Below are 23,112 nucleotides of genomic sequence, written 5' to 3'. Positions count from 1 at the left end.
CGGGGAGTCAAACCGGAGGAGAGCGAGCCCCACGTTTCCTAAAAGTGAAGTTGTGGGAGGAGGAGGAGGAGGGGGGGGAGCAGCCGAGGAGGAGGGGGAAAAAACCTCAAGTTTTGGCTCCGACCCACCTCCCTTCCCCTCTCCGCCCCCCCCCCCCGGCAGCAAAAAGGCGAAAGAAGGGTGGAATCGCCTTTTTTTTGGGGGGGGTTTTTTTTGCAAAACGGGGGGGTGGAAAGGCCGGCCGCTGCAACGGAGCGGCACAAACCACCATGCAGCTTGCGTTATGGGCAGTGGGATTAAGCACGCTGTTCCTGCAGGACTTCTTGAATGTAGCCGGTGTAACAGCCAGGATTCAGGGGTTGCATCCGAGACAAGGTAAGATGCTGGCAGCAGGAACAGCAGCGCTCAGGGTTTTATTTTATTCTTATTTATTTTTTTTAAAACGGGGGAGAAGTTTTGCTGTTGCTTGGCGGGGGGGGGGTCACGTTTCACGCGTGGCCACCGGTGGGGGGGGATTTCTGCTAAACGTTATTTAAGCATCTGCGATTCCAGCCGCAGGCGAAGTCTCCGCCTACTAATGTAGCCTTGTGGACCCGCAATATTGGGCTCGGTAGCCCACGGCTTGTGCTTTGAACGCAGCCGGCGGCTCCCCAAACTTAAAAAAAACAGACCCCCCCGTGTGTCACGTGTATTTCTGCTCCCAGCAGCTGCAAACTTCTGTTTGTCCCGAAACTTTGACCTTTTCCATTTCAGATCTCAAACTATTTAGATCCCCTCCCCTCCAAAAAAAGTTTAAATCTAGATAAGGCTGTAGTTTTAAACTATTATAAAATAGGTTCATACTCCCTTCGAACGTGGCGATAATTTATTGATGGCAACGATCTAAGGCTTGGGGGAAAAGTAGTCCTAATTTCCAATGCCTTATGGGGTTATAGTCTATTAACGTTCATACATGTGTATAGGGTTGTAGGCGGGCTTCTAAGCTATGTTTGCAGTCGCTAACGGGCTGGCTCGCTTGCTATTTTGCAATGCCCAGCTCGGTTATATAAGAACTGAACTGTTATGTGCATGCATCCTTTGCAAGGCGGTTCATGGGCCATTGCTCTAACCGGGAAGCTCCCCCAGCCCTCTGTCGCTCCAGGGAACACCCGGCTTTAGATGCTTGATAAGAGTGTGGAGGAAGGGAAACAAGACATAACTCGGTGATAAAAACCGCCCGCATGTTAGAAAAGGAGCCACTGGTCAGTTCTGTCCAGCAAGCACTGGGGTCTTACCCAGATTTTTGGCCACTGATCTGGGTATTGTGGGGGGGGGGGTTGCTTTTTGCCCAGCACCTAGTACAGCTGCTGGCTCCTTTCCCTGCAGCTGCCTCACGTGGTAGATGTAACACTAAGTGGTTCTCAATGCTGGCGCACGCCTCTGCATGTGTTCACAGGCACTGTTGTGTTCACTTTCCGCAGCTAAACTTCTGGACGCCCTGAGCGAGTACGAGATCGTGACTCCGACTCGGGTGAATGAGTTCGGGGAGCCCTTTCCTGCCAAGGTCCACTTTCAAAGGACAAAGCGGAGCCTGCCTCTGGACGCTGAGCCGTGGGGCCTGAATGCTACCTCTTCCCCCTCCGCCTCTTCCAGCGCCGCCCAAGCCCACTACAAGCTCTCCGCCTTTGGGCAGCACTTTTTCTTCAACCTTTCAGCCCATGCGGGATTTATTGCCCCTCTCTTCACTGTCAGCTTCCTCGGAGAACCGGGGGTTAACCAAACAAACTTTTACACCGAAGAGGAGAGCGATATTAAGCACTGCTTTTATAGAGGCCATGTCAATACAAAGCCCCAATACACTGCTGTGATCAGCCTCTGTTCTGGGATGGTAAGTGTCTGGTTTGGCGCCGGTTTCCTTTGGACACCACTTTTTACTTGCAGGATGGAACCAAATAGCCTGAATTTTTAAAAACTTATGCTCAACTCTCCACATCTCTGGGGTTCATGTATCTCTGAAAATCCTTGTTGTGGTTTTCTACAGCCTCTGGAAGATTGCAGGGGGATGGGAAGTTGAATTAAAGATCAAAGGGTTAAAATAAAACTCCTTTTCCCTTAAAAAAAAGAGTTGTTTCGTGCTGATGGATGTTGCAACTTTGAGCTTTTCTTTCTTCACCCCCCCCCCTTAATTTCAAAACACCCAGCAGCCTTTTAAAAGCAGGCTAGACACATTCAACCTTCCATCTCCTTCCCCACTGGTGGGAAAGAAAGTTAAGACAGCATCATCAGTGAAATCTGGGGGGAAATATCAAGGGTTCATCTTTTAAAGGAGATTGACGGGTAAAGGGGGGATGGAGTGAGCAGGAAACCAGCCCTGGTAATTAGCAAAGGATTTATTTTCTCCTAAGAGCCATTAGAGCCAGGTACTTTCCCCGCACAGCAGCAGTGTCCGAGGCAACTTTGCAGGGGAACTGCTCTGACGTGTGGCCGGGATCGCAGTGGGAACGGAAGCAAGGAGGTGGGGTTACCCCAGGCGGCTTTTGGAGGAGGGGGGGGAAGACGGGTGGGTTGGGGAGGAGGATACTCAGTCAGAACCCCTAGCAAGGGTGGTGCTTTGCGCCTGGGAGCCAAGGACATTTAAGGTGGAGGGAGGAAAATAGAAGCAGCATGTTTCTTACCTCCCGTTCTCTTGAGGGATGAAACATTACTCCAGATAGGAGACTCCCCTCGCTTTGCTGACGCAGTAATCCCGTGCCTTGAATCACGCTTGCTTTTGGAGAGCAGTTAAAAATGGGGGGGAGCTGACCTCATATTAACGCGTTTAGTGTACGTGGCTGTCAATTCTGTGACCAGTTCTTACTAAGTGAGCCCCTGCCCTATGGGTTGTGGGGGAAAGTAGAGAATGATAATGTGGTTTGTATGTGCGAGTGTGTTTGGGAGGATTTTTCAGGGCAGTGACAGTATCAGGCTCTTCTAAAGTTTGGGCATCCTGCTCTTCGCTTGGTTTGGCTGCCAAAATTGGGACTGGAAAGGGGCAAAGGGGTGGCATTTTCTTTTCTGTGGGGCGTTATATCCTTCAAACGTAACGGACGGAAAGGGATTCTTCTCCTCTCCCCCACCCCGCCCCCTGACTCCCCCTTCTATTCCAGAGGGAGAGTTGCAAAGCAGCCAAGCTTAGCCATACTCACCGACCAGGCAGGGGCTGTCCGGGAGTTGGTGTTCCCACTGGCAGTGCCCTACAAGTGGTACCTGAAAAGGTGAAAGGGGGAGCGGTGACAGGCAGCCCTGTTACTCCGCCCCCCCCAAACAATCTTTGTTTTCTCCCAAGTGCTGCCTGTGCAGTTGTAGTAATCTCACTGCTTGTTGTTGTTGTTGTGATATTCGGTGGGCGGAGGCAGCGGTCAGCAAGGGAGGGCTGATGCCCGCCCAGGGTTCTGGGGAGAAGGGGCTGGGAGAAGACCCATCAGGGGGTGGGGATGTGTTGTTCCTGCCCTTCGGACGTGCGTGGAGAGAATTAATCCCACCCACCTTCTCATGGGGAAGGCATCACCCCAACTTTGGCGTTGTGGCTTCTTGCTAAAACGACCTTAAGGGAATCCAGGAACTTCCCAGCCCCTTCGCTGTTGGAAACTTTAAGGTGGAAAGGGGAGAAAGATGTCTCCGAAGGTCTTTTCCCGGGGTTGGAGGGGGACAGAGAAGGAAGCAGGGTTGTTAAAGCAGGGCTTCTGAAACTTTTTTCCACTTTTTTCTGAGCTAGTATTTGTGGGATCCAGAATGATTCTGTGAGGGTAGAAATTCTGTCTGAGAAAGTGAAATTTCTCTTCAAATATGACATCCTCAATGCTTTTAATTCCTCCTCCCCCCAGTCTGCATAGTTAATTGAAATAAAGCAGCGCCTTAAAATACTGACAAAACTTATTCCAGTATAAGCTTTCCTGAGCTGACTTCTTCGGATTCATCCCTTGTGCACTCGAGTGCATCTGGGGAAATTAGGTCTCACTCACAAAAGCTTATGCTGGATCATTGTCAGTAATTTTTTAATCCAACTCTGTGGCCCTTGTCTGTACCTGCAATAAAGATAGGTAAAGGTAAAGGTCCCCTGTGCAAGAACCCTGTCATTCCTGACCCAAGGCAGACTTTGTTTACGGGGTGGTTTGCCAGTGCCTTCCCCAGTCATCTTCCCTTTACCCCCATCAAGCTGGGTACTCATTTCACCGACCGCGGAAGGATGGAACGCTGAGTCAACCTCAGAACTTGAGCAGAACTTGAGCATCATGCATGGTTTGATCTGAGCATATGCTCAGCACAGAGATGCAACCAATCACACCTCCTGTATAGGGCTGAATCAGCCATACCCTAAGGTACTGCAGCTGCTGGGGCCTAGAGTTCCTGGCAGGGCCCACTGACCCTAGCCCTTGCCTTCGTACCTCTCATGCCACCCACCTGTGTGCCTTTCCTCTTCCTGGTGGCTTGTAAGTGCTCTGCCACTTGTACTCCAAGCTGCATAGCACCTCTAGGGAAGACCGTGCAGGAGGTGTGCAGCAGTGTCACACAGAGTGCAGGAGAGGAAGAGAGGAGTATATAACCCCTGGAGAGCCCTGCAATCAGCTAATAACAATCTACTGGAGACCACTGGCTCCAAGAGCATCCGGCTGTCCTCAACCAGGGCCAGGGCCTTTTCGGCCGTGGCCCCAACCTGGTGGAACTCTCTGTCTACTGAGACCAGAGCCCTGCGGGATCTAACTGAGTTCCGCAGGGCCTTTAAGATGGAGATGTTCCACCAGGCTTATGGTTGAGGACAGCGAAGGTTATCACTGTGATACTGACCTCCTCATCCTCTTTCCCCTCATTACCTACTGGGCTCTGTCCAATCTTGACCTTAATCTTTTCCATATTTCCACACACAAATTGCTAGTCTGGTCCATTTCTGATATGAGATATGTGACATGTAAAATATGTGATATGGCATTCAAAACAACCTACAGTCACCATTGTAACATTTCTCCCTATTGGGATCCAACTAGGCGCCAAAGATAGAATTAGAAGGAAATGTAAATATCAGTGTGTCAGGATGGTTTACTGTTTAATGTTTTTATGTTTAAATTTTGAATTTTGTTGCTTGTTGTTAGTTGTATATTGATTGTGTTGGCAGCTGCCCTGAGCCCAGCATGGCCAGGGGAGGGCGTGGTATAAATAAAAGTATTATTATTATTATTATTATTATTATTATTATTATTATTATTATTATTATTATTATTATTATTATTTTATTAGCTACAGGGTCCTAGTGGTGGGCAGAGGCCCTTGAGTACTGTCTGCCCTTGGCCCCACGATCTGGAAGTGGTCAGGTTCCTGTATCTTATATGCTGATAGTGAAGTCAGCTAAATCTTTGGATACTTAAATTCGCTGTTGGGAGCTGTGAACAGGCAAGACAGTTCTTTCAACAAACTTGAAACAGGTCCCAGGTTTGCAGAAAAATCTGAAATCTTAAACAAATACATTGGGAAGTTTAAAAAGCCCCAAAATGATAAAAGGAGTGCTTGTAATTTTAAGCAGCAGATTCCCTCAGCAGCTGTTGCTAGGCAACCACAGCATTGCAAGGCTTGGTTCTGACAGTGAAAGCATGGGGAGGGCGATACAGGGGAAAGTGAAGGTAGAGCCCTTTCCAGGCCTATTTTGGCCTTTGAGAGAGGGGACCTTGGGGCCAGGCCTGACTAAAGTTACCATCTCCAGGATGGGAAATTCCTGGAGATTTTAAGGCGGAATCTGAGGAGAGAGGCCTCAACTGAATAAAATGCTGTAAAGTGCACTCTCCAAAGCAGTTATTTTCTCCAGGTGGACAGATCTCTGTGGTCTGAAGCTGAGTTGTAATTCTGGGAGATCTACAGGTCCCCCTGGCAGATTGGCAACCCTAGGCCTGGAAGCAACCTTTTGAGTGACCTGACACCACCTGACTTGCATGACCCAGTTAGGCCTGGCTGCTTGCTACTGTTCAACAGCAGCCGCCTTATGAAAGTCAGTGTGGTTAGCGATTAGAGCTTCAGAGCAGGGTCTGGGAGGCCCAGGTTCAAATCCCCATCTTGCTGGACCTAACCTACCTCACAGGGTTGTTTTGTGGATAAAAAGGAGGAGAGGAGTATAATGCAAGCTGCTTTGACCCCAACTGTGGAGAAATATGGGATATAAATGAAGTAAATAAATAATAAATATAGCTGAAGATGGGACGCAGCTAAAAGATAGGTTGGTGAATGACTGACGAGTAGAGTATGAGTCAGAGTAAGGGGAGAGGATATGAGGGTTGACAGGAGGGGAGAAAGAGGAAATAGTGTGGGGAGGGTGATACAGGGGAAAGTGAGGTACCCCCCCACAAGTCCTTGAAAGTTCCCTATGGTGCAAGTGGGCTTGGCCCTGTAGCCGGCACCACACAATTGGGCCACAGTTTTCCTAGGCAGAGGTTGCTGGGGGGCGGGGAGAGGAGAGGGAAAGATGAAAACAGAGGGGCAGATAAAGGTAGGTTGAGTGGGAAGAATAAGATTGCCAACTCCAGGTTAGGAAGTACCTGGAGGTTTGGGGGGTGGAGCCTGGGGAGGATTGGGTTTGAGGAGGGGAGGGACCTCTGAAGGGGACAATGCCATAGACTCCACCCTTGAAAGCAGCCATTTCCTCCAGGTGAACTAGGGTTCCCCATCTCCAAGTGGGGGCTGGAGATCATCCGGAATTACATCTGCTCTCTATATGATGTAAATTAATTGCCCTGGAGAAAATGGATGCTTTGTAGAGTGGACTGTATGACATTATACCATGCTAAGGTTGCTTCCCTCCCCAAACCTTGAGGATTTTCCCAACTGGGAGCTGGCAACCCTAAGGGGGAACTGATCTTTGGTTGGGAAATCTGTTGTGATTCAAGGAGATCTCCAGGCTTTACCTGGGGGTTGGCAACCCTAGACAGAGAGGCGGAAGCACAAAAAGTAGAGGCTATGGGGGCTTTCAGGAAAGAGAAAGAGGAAATAGTGGGGGATTGGGAAATGAGATGCCTCCTGCAAGTTCTTGTGGGTTCCCACTTGTAATATGCACTTTTCAAAATGGATGTTACAGCATTCGTATTTTATATTTTTAAAGCATATACTTAACAGATTAGTTGTTTATAACATGCGAAGTGGCCCTTGATAAAGGAGCAGCTGATACAAACCGTATTTGCTGAATGTCATGTGTGCTAAAGCACATGTAACTAGGCAATCCTGCAGTGCTGAGACAGCCTTTGTGTAGAACCTTGTTTTAAATGAAGATTTAGAAGTTTGTGTTGTGAATGTGTGGCGGCTTCTCTCATCTGTCCTTAGCAGAGTGCCGTTAAAAGCTTCACTGTTCGTATCTCATTCCTTCTCAGCTAGGCACATTCAGGTCACATGATGGAGACTATTTCGTAGAACCACTGTTGACATCTGACCAACGAGAACATGAAGAAGAGTATACCAAGCCACACGTGGTCTACAGACACAGTATACCTCCAACAGATGCTCCAAGGGACAGGCAGACCTGTGACACTTCAGGTACCTGACTTTTCCATTTTCCCAGACCTTCCGTGTGAGTTTAGCTAATAACAGTAATGAAAACATTTGTATCTTGCCTCTCCCCTGTCCCCATTGCTTCCCCCTCCAAGGGCCCATGGCAGCTTACAAAACTTTGAGAAGTGTCAAGTAATTTTGAAGCAAGGTAGACCATTGAAATCAGTAGCTTGTGTTTTAAGAAGATACTTTCTTCTTCTTTTACTCCCAATAGAAAAAGCTTCCCTGAGTTAATAACTTGGTAGTATTGCTCAGCCAGGATGTCTTTGAGTTGTAATGTTATTGATCTCCCGGAGGCAAAGCTCAATGGCTTCCAACTGTACCTTTCATCGGTCATATTTTGAATTCTCTTTTTGTCTCTTAGTCCTTGCATATGGAAACTTGTTCTCTTTCACCTTCAAATTATGCTGTGGTGTGCTTTTCACCTGAAACTTGCTCTAAAGCATTTTGAGCACCTTCTGGTCTCCCATTGAGCTTGTCTACAAACACATTTATTTCTATTTTTTAAAATGCTTATTACAGTTAGAGCTCATTTATTTGTAATAGGACTGCATGTTTACGTTAATTCCTTTCTCTCAATGCAGTAAGTGCTGATCACTAAAACCCAGCATCTGTTTTTTTTTTAAGTCTTAATACAATTTTACCACCAATTTTAATGCTGAAAAATTAATTGATGAAAAACTAGACCTACATATTTCCCTCTAGTCGAGTAGGCGAGAAGGAGAAGAAAAGATATCTATTGCAGCACAGAGAAATTGTGGCTTCTAGTGTATCTTTGTTAGAGGTAGAATGCTGGGGATCCAAAGGCCACTGAGGGTCTCATACGTATATAGTGTTTTAGCATTGATCACCATGTTTCATGTAATTTCTCTCAGTAATCATTAGCTTGTAAAGTAGGTCAATATTATCTCTTTATTTTATGGCTGAGGTAAAATTTGAACCAGGGACCTCATATTCCTGCCCACTAAACCATCTCTCGATATATATTGAGAGGGTTGAAGTGGATGGAATGGCCGAAGCAACCTTGTCTTAATTGTTGTGGCATTAGAAACCTACAGCTGATTGTTACTTGCTTGGTGTAGAGAACCGTAATTATGCCCAAAATATATATAGTTGTTGTACAGTCCACTAGCATATTTTAGACAGAGACACCTATGAGGTGCTTTACAGCTATTGGATCTTTATTTCTCAAACCTTGAAATAGTGCTGCCTTTCTTGCTGTCTGCTTCTTGGCATCCCAGGAAAATAGCTTCCTTTTGACTGTTCCAAAACAGCTTGCGTGTGTTTCTGTATACTTCATTAGCTGTCAAATTCAAATGCAGCCATGATTTTGTGTCTTCACAAATAAATACCGGAACCGCTATGGTATGTTGAGTAGTGTTGCAAATGAATTTTTCCTATTAAACGTTTTGGTTCAAAGGTTCTTGTAGGTTATCCGGGCTGTGTAACCGTGGTCTTGGTTACACAGCCCGGTTACACAACCCGGATAACCTACAAGAACCAATGAACTCTGACCGTGAAAGCCTTCGACAATATTTTGGTTCAAAGATGGGATTTTCAAGGACTGCTGAATCCTCCCTCCTCCTTTAAAAGCCCACATTGTGCCTTTTGGGGTTTATTTTCCTGTCTTTAGGGCTGTTTGTAGCTTCAGTGTTCCCCTTGTTTGCTGCTCTGGATATAGCATCTCTTCTTGTTGTTCAGAATATAATCCTAGCTAATCTGGGAGCATGTTGTAAACATGATGACATCATTCCATCACATATCCAATCAGATACGGCTATGGGATGACATCAGGGAGCCCCTGGCGTGTGCTCTGTCTGTCTGAATGGAGTGGGGAAGGAAATGAATGTGTCAGCCTGTTTCCAAGGCAACTGGGGCAGTGTTCCTCAAGTTTTTCATGCTGTTCTGCAGTTGGAGTTCTCTCCTTTGAACACTAATCCAGAGCTCATATTATGTTGTAGGCAAGTAGGCTTTTGCCATGCAATCTTCAAGTACCCCCAAAGCTATGTCTGATAGCTGTTAACACCCCCCACCCCAGTATACAGTGTTCCTTTGGGAAAATCAGGACTTAGTTCTCTTTCGGATTATGCAATCTGTGTGGGCTGGAGACAGTGGTTCTGAAATTGCTATGGAAATAATATTAGGCGGTGTTTGTTTGTTTTTTAAAAAAGAAACACACATGGTAACTCAAAATATTACTGCAGAGGTATAGCAAGGGCAGCCTCCATATTCTCCTTGATGTTATAGGGGGAGCAGAGAGAACGACCCCTCTCACAAGGCTTTTTATTGTTTGTCCTTCCAAGGGTTGCTGCTGGACTATGCCACTCTGGTTTCTCTCTTCCAGCTGTCTCTGCTCCCTTCTTTGAGATCAGATGCAGGAGACTCAGAACAGTTGGAAAGAGACATGGATCTGGCACAGTTCCTCAGCAACCCTTGGAAGATTGGATCAGCGGATGATGGAGCACACTGACTCAAAGGTAGTTGGAAGGACCGTGAGGGGGGGAAATATGTGGATCCTCCTGCTCTCCCCTCCCCTCTTCTGCCTTGGTCGCTTATGCATGGGAGTTTTACCTGAGATTCGTTGCTCACTGGACCCACACTTTCTTCTCCTGAAGCTATGCACCAGCAGTCTCCAAGCTCAAAACAAGAAGCTTGTGAGTCCCCACCCCTTGAAATGCCACTTTGTTATTAGCTGTAGTGCTTAGAAGTTTCGTCCCCTCGGAAACCCAAGTGCCAGGTCAAAAAGCATTTTAAAAACCAAAAACAAAATAGAGCTCCTTAAAAGGAATGTGTGTGGGGGGTGGGGAACCCAAACCTCGTTTCTAAACCCCTCTCTTCTGCTCAGAAAGGATTCCCAGAAAGCAGGAAGCATTTGAGGAGCCTTTTGACACGGTGCTTGGTAATTGGCTGCAGTTCTTTCTGTGAGAGAAATGTCCCTCCCTCAAGCTTCCTCATTTCATGCTTTGCCTTCTGCATGGGGATTTCACCCGGGCTGATCTCAGAGGAGATCGAACAAATCGGGTTAACTGAGGGACAGGAAGACCTGGAATTTGCGAGGGCTGGCTGAGAGGTTATCTCTAATGGACGGAAAATTCATGCATAACTCGAAGGAACAACCGAGACAGACTGGGGGTGAATGTGAGTGAAAGTGCCCATGCATAACCGACCCTTGTCTCCTTGTCCTCGTACCTGAAATAATGAGAACCATTGTGTGAACAGCCTGTCGTTGAGCTCCATTAAAACAGAGGAGGGGTTCCAGTGCACTCCTGAGTAAATGGTACACCCTTTGAAGACCATTAAGTCAATGGGTTTAGAAGAGGGCTGCCGCAGCTCATCAGATTTCTTTTTAATTGATTTAACATTCACTAGGGAAATGTCTTGAGTGCCTCTTTTTGAAAGGAACTTTGCGTTATCGTTGGACTCTGCAGTGATTAAGTGTATCTTGTGTTGACGAGGACTGCCTTTGAGATGTAAGAGCAACATACAGTGAGGGGAAAAAAAGTATTTGATCCCCTGCTGAATTTGCCCTCTGACGAAGAAATGACCAGTCCATAATTTTGATGGTAGGTTTATTGTAGCTGTGAGAGATAGAATAACAACAGGAAAACCCCCAGAAACCCAGAAGACAAAAGTCAGAGATTGATTTGCATTATAATGAGTGAAATAAGTATTTGATCCCTTTGCAAAAGATGACTTAGTACTTGGTGGCAAAACCCTTGTTGGCAATTACAGAGGTCAGACGTTTCTTGCAGGTGGCTACCAGGTTTGCACACATCTCAGGAGGTATTTTGTCCCACTCCTCTTTGCTGGTCCTCTCCAAGTCAGTAAGATTTCGAGGCTGATGTGTAGCTACTCGAACCTTCAGCTCCCTCCACAGATTTCCGATGGGATTAAGGTCTGGAGACTGGCTAGGCCACTCCAGGACCTTAATGTGCTTCTTCTTGAGCCACTCCTTTGTTGCCTTGGCCGTGTGTTTTGGGTCATTGTCATGCTGGAATACCCATCCTCGACCCATTTTCAATGCCCTGGCTGAGGGAAGGAGGTGCTCACCCAAGATTTGACGATATATGGTTCCGTCCATCGTCCAATTGATGCGGTGAAGGTGTCCTGTCCCCTTAGCAGAAAAACACCCCCAAAGCATAATATGTCCCCCTCCATGTTGGACAGTGGGGATGGTGTTCTTGGGGTCGTAGGCAGCATTCCTCCTCCTCCAAACATGGCAAGTTGAGTTGATGCCAAAGAGCTCGATTTTGGTCTCATCTGACCACAACACTTTCACCCAGTTCTCCTCTGGGTCATTCAGATGTGCATTGGCAAACTGCAGACGGGCCTGTACATGTGCTGTCTTGAGCAAGGGGACCTTGCGGGCTCTGCAAGATCTCAGTCCTTCACGGCGTAGTGTGTTACCAACTGTTTTCATGGTGACTATGGTCCCAGCTGCCCTGTGATCATTGACAAGTTCCCCCCATGTAGTTCTGGGCTGCTTCATCACCGTTCTCATGATCATTGCAACTCCATGAGATGAGATCTTGCATGGAGCCCCAGACCGAGGGAGGTTGACAGTTAGGGTTACGGTTGTCACCTTCTCACCAAGCTGCTTGGCAATAGTCTTGTAGCCCAGTCCAGCCTTGTGCAGGTGTACAATCTTGTCCCTGACATCCTTGGACAGCTCTTTGGTCTTGGTCATGGTGGCTAGTTTGGAATCTGATGGATTGATTGCTTCTGTTGACAGCAGAACCCTAACCCTAACCCGGCTGGTTGATAGGGGATCAAATACTTATTTCACTCATTATAATGCACATCAAACTCTGACTTTTGTCTTCTGGGTTTCTGGGTGTTTTCCTGTTATTCTGTCTCTCACAGCTACAATAAACCTACCATTAAAATTATGGACTGGTCATTTCTTCGTTAGAGGGCAAATGGGCAAATTTAGCAGGGGATCAAATACTTTCCCCCCTCACTGTACTCTATTCAGTGTGCAGTCCTACTAATCTTTTTTTTCCTGCCCTCGCCTCTTCCACTTTAGTGAGCAACTTGCCCAAATAGATGAGGGAAGGAACAGAGGCTGCTGTCAAACTTCCTGACCTTGCTGGAACGTAGTTTGCTGTCGTCCTTTGTGCATACTGACTTCATTAGTCACAGTCACCAGCCAACCAGAGAAAAAGAAATAAATTCATTAGAAATGAGAAGCTTGGTGGTTGTATTCCAGCTGGATACATTGGTTGACTTTCACAGAATTGCTGGGGCAAGGGATTGCTTACATGTTACTGGGTCTCTTAAAGCTTTAACTGAGTTAGTTACTAGAGAAGAAAAACAGTACCCAAAAACAAGTTGCTAACAAGTAGTGCTATATTACAAAAAGTGATGTGACAAAATAGGACAAACATATACCAACATATGTACATACACCTACATGGTATGAAGACCAAATATCAACACCTGGTATAAATATCAACACAACAAGTCATCAAGCAATATAAATACAGTTCATAAGGCAAAAACCTTTTGTCAATTCAAATAGGCAAAAAGCCTTCCAAGAAAGCAGTGAAAGCTTGAGTCCAGGATTGATAGGGTTGATTGAAGACCCCCACGTTATCAATCCTGTACTCAAGTTTTCGCTGCTTTCTTGGAAGGCTTTTTGCCTATTTGAATTGACCAAAGGCTTTTGCCTTGTGGTCCCACGGGCGAACGGCTCCACGAAAAAGGGGAGGGGAGCAACAGCAAATAAACACACATACACTGTACTTTTTTTATATATTATTTAGTCTTTTGGTATAACACAACAACCAAGCGTTATAACTGTAGTCTCATGCGGCATGCAGTTAGCGCATATGGTAGCCGACTTAGTTGTTCACAAATTCTGGTGGCCTTGGACTTAGTGCCTCTGACTGTGTACAGAATTCATTTCACCTGAGGGTAACAAAGTTTTTGTTTTTTTAATTAAACTCCAAGGTAGGTGCTCCTGAGAATGTGACAAGTACATTTCCTTTCTGAAGGAAATGTGTCTCTTCTCCATTTGAAGATGGTCCTAATCTGCAGTAGAATCTTGCCATTCTGTCTTCCAGTCCAGGTTAGCATTGACTGGAAAAAGTAGCCTGAGATCCGGGGGCCAGCAGGTACTCAGCTGACTGAAAGAGGCATGGATATTCTCCAGTTTAATTGCCAATCTGTGCAGCAGTGGCTAGATGTGCACAACAGGTGTGATAATCTGCGCCATTTGCACCAGCCACCTTGCTCTGCTTCTGGCTTTATATTTGATTTTGGAAGTCAGTTAAAAGATAACTTGCTGGTTGAGTGGTGATCCTAGTTTAGCACTTGTAATTTTTATTATATTTTATTGGTGTAGCACAGCATTTGTGCACTGATCCTAAAAAATGTTTCATTTCTTTGGGAGGGTAGACGTGTTGGTCTGCGGTAGAAGAGCTAGATTGGAGTCCAGTAGCGCCTAGAAGCCAACAAGATCTTTGGGTTTAAACTTTTGAGGGTCAAACCTGATGAAGGGAGCTTTGACTCACAAAAACTATACCCTAAAAATCTTGTTGGCCTCTAAGGTGCTACTGGACTCCAATCTAGCTCCTTTATTAGCTGTGTGCTTTGCAGTTGCATGCGGTTCTGCTGCTGCTTCAGAGGCCAGATTGTTCATTTCTAATTGAAAATGGGTTTATGAAGGAGGTTGTAGATTGTAAGCCACTTGAAAAGTTAACACACTCCCCTGATGTTCTGCACTAACTTTTTTTGTAAAAGGTAAGACAATGCTGCGCAGATAAAATACACATAAAAAATTACTGCCACAGCTTTGCCGTTACTCCTCGAAGAAGAAAAAGAGTTGTTTTTTATATGCTGACTTTCTCCACCACTTAAGGGAGAATCACACTGGTTTACAATCACCTTCCCCTCTCCTTCCCACAACAGACACCCTATGAGGTAGGTGGGGCTGAGAGAGTGTGACTAGCCCAAGGTCACCCAGCTGGCTTCATGTGTAGGAGTGGGGAAACCAATCCAGTTTTCCGGATTAGCCTCTGCTGCTCATGTGGAGGAGTGGGGAATCAAACCCGGTTCTACAGATCAGAGCCCACCGCTCCAAACCACTGCCCTTAACCACTACACCACGCTGGCTCTCTTCAGAGTAATGCAGCTAGGGTTGCGATTCTGGAAAGAAGATGCTTTTAGCAATTTCTTTTTCTTGCTTGGTTGTTGAACTGTCTTGCGTTGCTCACCTTGTGTTCGGTAATCCTTTCTAAAACAGCTTCAATGTTAAGAGAAAAAAGGTGATGACTGCTTATGGGTGTGAGTGAAACCATGGGTGGGGAACTGTAGTTGCAGAAGAAGCTGCTTTGGTAAGACTGTGCAGATATGTAAACAGAGCACAGTGGGTCGATTCCTGTGACTCCCTTCTTCTAAAGATTCTTCCTTTGGTGGAGAAAGATGTCCTCCAAAAGGCTATCCCAGTCCAATCCTATTCATGTTTACTTGGTAGTGATTTTCACTGTGTTCAGTAGGCTTACTCCCAGGTAAGTGTGCATAGGGTTGTGGCATCAGAACCACGAAGAGAGTTCATCGGATTGTATATAAAATGGAGCATACTTTTAAAAAACGTCATTTGAAATTTGAGTAATTAAAGGCATTGGTTGTTCAAGCCTCCCCCTCCCCCGCAATAATTAGTAAGAGAACTTTTATTTTAGAACAAAAGTGAAATTATTCATGGATATAGTCTTTTAAAATCCTGTAATATTCTAAGGTGCACTTAAAAGTCATGAGGGCTATAAACCATGATTTCCTCCCTTTGAATCACACAATAGGTCAGAAACTTGGCAGATAAAGACCAGCTTAATTGCCACAAAGGTAACGGTTATGCTGATTAAATAACACTATGGCAGTTTTAATGTGTGTTCCCAAAATGAAGCATACATCCAGTAGCACCTTAAAACATTTATTTCAATATCTGAGGTGAGCTGACTCACAAAAGCTCACTTTGAAGGGCTATGTGCTTTACGCGATCGTGGTTTGCTGGGCTGGAAAAAGCTGCAGCCGGTACTCACAGGCGCACACCAGCAACAACTTTAGTGTTCTTTCGCTTCTGCATCCCTGTTGTATAGCTTTTCAACTATAGCTTGAAATAGAATTTGATCTCAACACTTCCAGTTATTGTGGGGAGGGGATATGGGCAGGGAAGTGGAGGAGGCATGAGGAAGAAGGAGGGGACTGAGTGCTTAAAATAATCTTTAATAAAGAGGGGAAATTGCTCACTGCAGAGTTTAGGAGCTGTGTTTCCCGGAGCTGGGAAAGGGAAGATTCAAGAATGGTGATGAGAAAGGGAATGAAAGGTTCTGCTCAATGGTTATGGAATAATAGGACATGGGGAATAGTTTCAAGGGAACACTTTGGAAGAGTGGAGGTTAGATTTGTTGCAGAGTCATAATGTTGTGAAATACAGGATGCTCTTTTCAAAACCTACTTTCTCACAATGTGTACCAATTGTTGTGTACATCATCATTCCCCAGAGCTGGTACTTATCTTCCAAGTGTATTCCTTGGAGGGTTGGGGAAACCTGCCTTTTACCTGATATGGTTAGTTTTATCCTTGCCTTTCTAATTTATGGTAGGTAATGCCTGCTGTAATTATATATCCCGTGGTCTTCTAGAATGCAGTGGGCCTGAAATCTAGCACACACTGATGCTTTCCCCAGCTTCATTCTCAAAGACTGTGTGCTCTGAATACTAGCTACACAAGAGTTTCAGCCACACCATACCACCCTACAAGATTAACATCTATTGGACTTACAGCAAATAAGAGACACTTAAAAACAATCCGTAAGTTAAAACTAACCCATGGGACTCATACAACAGTAGCCACTGGAGTAGATGTGCTCATCAGGCAGACTGGAAAGTTTCATAACAGGTACATCAATAACTATTAGGAAGAAGTACATAATAGTTAACCTTCCCTGTAATTTAGAACTACTGTTTTTTATGGCATCTGCAGTAGGTGAACATTTCCTCCCCCCCCCCCTTCTGTTGGAGATCTTCTTGAAGTCGGTTAGGCTGAGAACATGTGCCTGGCCCAAAGGTCACCCAGCAAGCTTCCCTGACACCGTGGGGGTTTGAATCTGCATCTCCCAGATCCTACTCCAACACTCTTAACCACCACAGCAGACTGACTCCCACCACGTACACTATGCTATAAGTATATAATTCTATAAGCCTATAAAGAGAGCAAAAGTGGTGTAGTGGTTAAGAGCAGGTTTGATTCCTCGTTCCTCCACATGAGCGGCAGACTCTAATCATGAACTGGGGTGGTTTTCCCACTCCTACACATGAAGCCTGTGGGAAGACCTTGGGCTGGTCACAGTTCTCTCAGAACTCCCTCAGCCCCACCTACCTCACAAGTGTCTGTTGTGGGGAGGGGAAGGGAAGGTGATTGTAAGCTGCTTTGAGACTCCTTCAAGGTAGAGAACACTGGGGTATAAAAACCAATTCTTCTAATTATAAAAATTAATATTAGTGCAATCCTATGCATGTTCATTCAGAAGAAGCCCCATTGTGTTCCCAAGGGCTTTCTCCCAGATAAACATGCATGGGATTGCTGTCCGTGCAGCGTTTTTCCTCATTTGAATCAATGGGGCTTTCCTGAGTTTGGTCTGTGTGGACAGGCTGCCTTGGTTTCAAAACTTGGGAGCTTCCCTCATCATGGGCCCTCTGGGCAAGTTCGGGGATCACACAGCTGCCTGCAGTCTGAATAAACAGCCCTTCGAGGCTTCCTGCACAGCGCTCTCTAAGCAGTCCTTTGCATCCAGGCCTTGGACCAAAAAGCAGCAAAACAGTTACAATGTTTGCATAATTTGCATACTTCTTCGATGAAAGACTTTTCTCTTTGTCCAACATACCAGTTTTGAGATGAAAATTGAAACACGTGGACACTTGGCTTAGCCCTGCCAAGAACTGAACACAATTCCAAATAAAACCTCAGCAGTAATAAATATCCAGAATACTGTTATCAAGTCTCAAATCCTGGAAGCAAAGCTGCTTTTATACAAGTTATAAAATGGCATGGTGGAGGGAGAGGAAGGGATCCTATTTCCCCTCTGCACTGCTTTTCGACCCCAAAATGGTGCCAGGGGCATGTGGACAAATAATGCCCCTCCAGTGTAGGTCCCTTCCCCACACTGTGTTGGTCCTGATCAGAATTAGGCCCCTGTGACACATTTAAAGGGAGTTCCCCAGTGGGAACTCACTCTAAAATGGCCAGGTGTCCCCTCTAGAATGGCAGGGCCAGCTCGTGAATGCCCCTCTCGTCCACTTTGACCCTGATAGAGATAGTGAAGATGTGGGGGCCCCCCTCAAAATCTCAGGAATTAGAGAGAACAGAGCAGGAGTAGCAGCAGATGAGAATGATGTTGTGAGGGAGGATGAGGAGATACAGATATCTCTTGGCTTTTTGACAGGTGTGCAGATTTTGTTTTAGAAGCTGTGCTTACCCTCAGGGTAGGATGGCTGTGAGCGTCCCTTATCCTTTTAAAGTTTAAACAAATAGTAGAAAAAGTAGATGGGTTACAAAGGAAATCTCTTCCCCACCTTAGGAACTACCATAGCGGTATTTTTTTCACCATTGCTTTTAATGCGGTAAGGGACCAAATTTCAATGAAGTGCATGTTCTTTGTATGTAGAATATCCTATGTTCAAGTCCTGATCTTGCAGAGACCTGGGCTGAAACTTGGCATGTTTTATGTACTAAAACTGCACAGTCCCATTGTTCCCAGCATTCAGAGCTTACGGCAGCACCATCTTGCGTTGGACATAGTTTTCTGATATTTTGGTTGGCCCTAGTATTGCATGTTTGGGATCTGACATGTGTTCAGAAATCTGCAGTTTTGACATGTCAGCCTGGCTGCCATAGCACCCAGCAGAAAATTTGATTCAATGTAATATCAAGTTCTGTGGTGCTGGAAGCCAGAGAAGACCATCAATGACTAGTTAGATTGCCTCATGACTAGTTAGCTCTCATCATCTTCATAAAACTGAATGCAGCTTGTAGTCTTGGCTTGCTTCAGTTTTCTAGCCCTTAATTCTCCCATGCTGGTTCACTGCATTCAATCTCTGTATTTTTAATTAGCGGCTTCTGGTATTTCCTTCTCAATGTCATGAATGATTTTAAACTTCTGTTTTCTTATCAGTTGACTTTTCCTTACGCTTACTCATTTTCCTTCCTGGCTTCACCTTTTATGCTTTTTAAAAATGGGCAATACAGGTTGCTCCCTTTTTTCCTCCACACCATTTTTTTCCTTTGACCTTTGTTTGGTATTGCAGCGAGGTCTGTATCTGGCTGCAGCAGCTGATAAGAAGTTATTTTCTCATAGGTTGGAATGAGGAGTAAATGTAGTTGGCTAAGGCTGACTCTGCCGCTCTTGGTAGGATGCCGCCTGCTTGTGCTTATCTTGCCTTTTAAAACAGCTACATCAGAGCAGGGATTGCAAGAGAATAGATGTGAGGGCTTGAAACCCCAGTGTGCCATAGCTCTTTCAGAGAGAGGTTAAGTGTTCACAAAAGGCCAGCCGCTCCAGTGACCTAACATTACTCCTCTCATTTACAAGGAGGAGGGTGGATCAGAGGCATTGCCTCCTCGAGGAAGAGCTAAAAGGGTTGTAACCGGGAATAAAAGGACTTCCTCCAATTCTCACTGTGGTGGCAAGAGATTGAAATTGTTCTCAGCATGGCGGCCAGCCTGTGGGAGAATATATAGGATCTGACACCGAAGTCTTTCCCTCCCTCCCAGCGGTGACTGATAAGGTGAAACGGAGGTGACAGAAAAGCTGAGGCTTTGTCTGAGATCCTTTCTTTCTTCACTTCCACGAACATCAAAACTCTTTGAGACGCACCAGCTTGAAAGGATCACACAGCAGTCCTTCAGACGTAAAACATTCAATTACCAAAATCGAATTCTTAATATGGAGGGGTCAATCAAAATGTGGCTTGAATAATTTCACGTAGTGTGGAACCTCAGTAAAACTGAGCCCGGAACTGAGCAGAATTTACAGCTAGAACAACAACAAGAGAATAGGGATACCCTTGACACAGTAACCTTTTAAAAAAAAGGTCTGTTTTAAAAAATAACAATTTTAGACACACACCCCCCATTGGTCCTTCAGACTGCTGGATTCTGGTTGATTCTTAGGGCTGACTCTCTGGCTGGCCTCTAGGGAGCTTGAACTGTTTCAAGTAACGTAACTGAGAAGGGAATTCATCCCAGAGCCTTTACACGAAAAGACCACAGCTGCATTTCATTCTCCCAACCACAGGGACGATTAAGTGAACATCCATTGTTTCTATAAGCTAACAGCCCATTCCTGAAAGGGCCCCCCGAAACCTCTTAGGAGGCGTCGTGACCCTGCCGCCAGCGTAAGTGCATGTAAAACGGTGATGACATGCACTTACGCTGGCGTGGAAGCCAGTCCCGCCGGCGGCCGAGCGCCTCGGGACCGTGCCTCGCCCCTCCGCCGGCACAGCCTCTCCGTGGCGCAGGCCACGGCGTAGAGAGGCCGCACCGGCGCAGGGGGGCGTTCTGGGGGCAGGCTGGGGGGAGGAGCCGCCGGTTATGCGGCTTCTTATCCTGGTTTGGCCGGATATGCCAGCGCCGGGAACAGCGGTGCTGCGCTTGCTTTTGAGCTGTTTTCAATGGGGCTTTTAGCCCCGGTAAAACAAAAAAAGGCCACAAAATGGCTTCTTTTTTTGTTTTACGGCGTGCGCGAATCGGCTTAGGAAGAGGCGCCACTGCACCTCTTCCCCGCCGACTCCGCACGCCGTGATTTCAGGAATAGGCTGTAAATGTACATTGATCCTTTAAAAAAAAAACACTACTTTGCGAAACCTGACAGCAGCAATCACTGTATTTTGCTAGTTTGTGATTAAAAATACTTCAGTTGTGCCTGTCACCATTTCCTTCACACGGACACACCCTCGCTGGATTGTGGGCAATAAGAGCAGGGTTGTGTGTTTTTTAAGCCACCTTGAAGGACAAAGAGAAAAGGCTGGCACGTTTTCCCTTCTTTGCAGCCTCGCCTTTTGTGAAACGTTTTCTGTTTCAGAGCCCCCTTTGCAGAAAGCGTAGGGCAGGCTTGCCCCCTTTTGTGGGCTGTGCACTTGACTGGGCATGGAAATGGGACCCTTCCTAGAGGTGGCCCCATAAAATCAAGGGCAAAACACATTAGCAGAATGGGGGAGCTTGGGTTACTGCAGCCTGTGCTGCAGGCTTGTGTGTGCGGGTTTTAAAGGCAATGGCAATAGATCTTTGGTTTCCACTATCTTCAGCCTTTGCCATTCTCATTAGCTTTAAATCAAAAGGTCTTTTGAAATCCTTGAGACTATTTATAATGGGTGCATTTAGAGATAAGCTGAACTGAAAAGACACCTTTGTTGTTATGGGAGCTTTAAGACTAGTTCCGCCCTAAGGAAAGAGCCAGGATTTTAAAAGTTGCATTCCATGATGCCAGTAACTTCCTTGTCATCCCAGAGAACTTTAGAATTGAATATAAGGGAAAGGGGGTAATTATCATTCCTTCTCCTCTTTCACGCCTCCTTTCAGCTACCTTTTCGGCTAGCGAGTTGCCACTCAGCAGCCTCAACCACTCTCATACATCCTTAAGGTCACTTCTGTGAAGGAGGAACAATAAAGAATAGTAGAAAAGGGAGCTTTGGCAGCTATCTCTCCCCCCCACCCACTCATGCATGACAAGCTGCACAGCACCCGATGAAATACCCATTCCTACAAATTATTAAACCTGCCCCTCTTTTGTGTCTGAGCTTTCTCTTGCACTTCCCCACCTCCTGTTTCCAACAGGACTCTAATTTTGCCCTACTGCAGATAAAAAAAGACTTGGACCATGTGGCCGAGTCTTATTTTATTATTATTAGTTTATGAGCTGCCTCAGACTTTGTTGAGAGGCAGGAGATAAATGTCTCATATCTTAAAGCGTTACCAGGGCAAGGAAGTGAAACTCTACTTTCATACAGGACTCCTGGTTTCTGGTATGGGGCCAGCTTCTGGGCTTTTAACTGGGGAGGGGGGGTTGCCTTTGAAAACTGGAAACTTCAGCTGGTCCACAATGTAGCTGCCTATTTTCGGTGGCTGGATGGATGCAGGGGTCATATCACCTGTGCACTGAGAGATCTGCACTGGCTACCTATCTGTTTCCAGATGCAATTCAAAGTGCTTGTTCTTACCTTTAAGGCCCTGAACAACTTAGGGTCAGGGCACCGAAAGAACTGCCTCCTCCCGTACTGTCCAGGCCAGTTACTCTGGACAGGGCTTTTCAGTGATGGCACCGCATCTAATGCTTTCTCTGCCCGTGGAGGCTGGCCTGGTGCATATCTTACTGTCTTTTAGGTGCCAGGCAAAAACATTTCTTTTTTATCTGAGCTTTTAATTAAAGGCTTTTATTATTATTATTTTTCAGTTGTTTTATGGTCTGCCTCTTGTGTGGGGACTGTTTTATGGAGTTTTTTTTAGGCTGCTCGATATATTTTTATGCCGTTTTAGTGCCCTGGCTTGCTTTTAAAAAAATGGTTTGTTTTTAATAGTGGTTTGCTTTTATCTGTGATTTGAGCAGGTCTCTGGAGATTCATCATATACATTTACGAAATAAACAATAAACACTACTCTTTTGTACAGAATGGAGTAAATAAAGCCCCCCTCCCCTAGTACGGAGGTGAACGATGTGGAAAGATTCATGTCAGGGCTGCCCTTAAGACAGCTCTGGAAACTTCAACTCGTCCAGAATGCAGTGGCAAGAATCCTTACAGGGACCCCCGTGGAGAGCACACATTCAACCAGTGCTCCGCCAGCTGCACTGGCTCCAAATTGAATACTGCATGGTTTTGGTATTAACCTTCAAAAGTCTTAAACGGGCTGGGACCATTGTACCTGTGGGACCGGCTCTCCCAATGCACCCCTCAGAGAGCTTTACACTCATCTAGTAACAACTTGTTAGTGGTCCTTGGCCCAAGAAGTATCCGACTGTCCTCAGCCAGGGCCTGGCCATCTTCAACCTTTTCAGCTCTGGCCCCGGCCTGGTGGAACTCTCTGTCAAATGAGACCCAGGCCCTGCGGGATCTCGCTCGGTTCCGCAGGGCTTGTAAGACGGAGATGTTCTGCCAGGCCTATGGTTGAAGACAACAACAGTTCCATCATAACTGGCCTCCCTGCATTATTCGCACCATCTGTAAATGTGTATTAGTATGATTGTTCCATCTCTGCACCCACCTGCCCACCTCGCCTTTCCTTCCTCACTAACTGGATATCTTTACGCTCAATGGCGTCTATGGATTAATGTAATATGCAATTTTTCAGATTTTACAAAAGTTTTTAATAGAGCTGCTGTGTATTAATGTTATATTTTTGCTGCTGTTTTAATATGAATTGACTGCAGTATATATTGTCACTATGCAGGATGCGAGCCGCCCCGAGCCTGACCATTGTTGGGGAGGGGCGGGATATAAATTAAATAAATAAATCTCAGCTTACTGTTAAGGCAGTGGCAAACCACCTCTGTTAGTCTCTTGCCTTGAAAACCTTATTGGGTTG

At 45.9% G+C, this 23,112-nt stretch overlaps 1 protein-coding gene across 2 annotated transcripts in view; it reads left to right on the top strand.

Moving 5' to 3' along the window:
* The first annotated feature begins 213 nt into the window (after window positions 1–213).
* ADAMTS9 (ADAM metallopeptidase with thrombospondin type 1 motif 9) overlaps window positions 214–23,112 on the top strand; it is a 171,528-nt gene continuing 148,629 nt past the window's right edge. For both annotated transcript variants that reach the window (XM_056860504.1, XM_056860496.1), the window contains exons 1-3: window positions 214–375; window positions 1,461–1,867; window positions 7,362–7,524. In XM_056860504.1, the coding sequence (XP_056716482.1) occupies window positions 270–375; window positions 1,461–1,867; window positions 7,362–7,524 (676 nt within the window). In that variant the 5' untranslated portion in view covers window positions 214–269. The remainder of the gene's footprint in view (window positions 376–1,460; window positions 1,868–7,361; window positions 7,525–23,112) is intronic.

This window comes from Euleptes europaea, chromosome 1, assembly GCF_029931775.1.
Source record: "Euleptes europaea isolate rEulEur1 chromosome 1, rEulEur1.hap1, whole genome shotgun sequence".
Lineage (NCBI taxonomy): Eukaryota > Metazoa > Chordata > Lepidosauria > Squamata > Sphaerodactylidae > Euleptes > Euleptes europaea.
The sequence above is the reverse complement of the archived record's forward strand: the minus strand, read 5'-3'. Positions and strand labels throughout refer to the sequence as shown.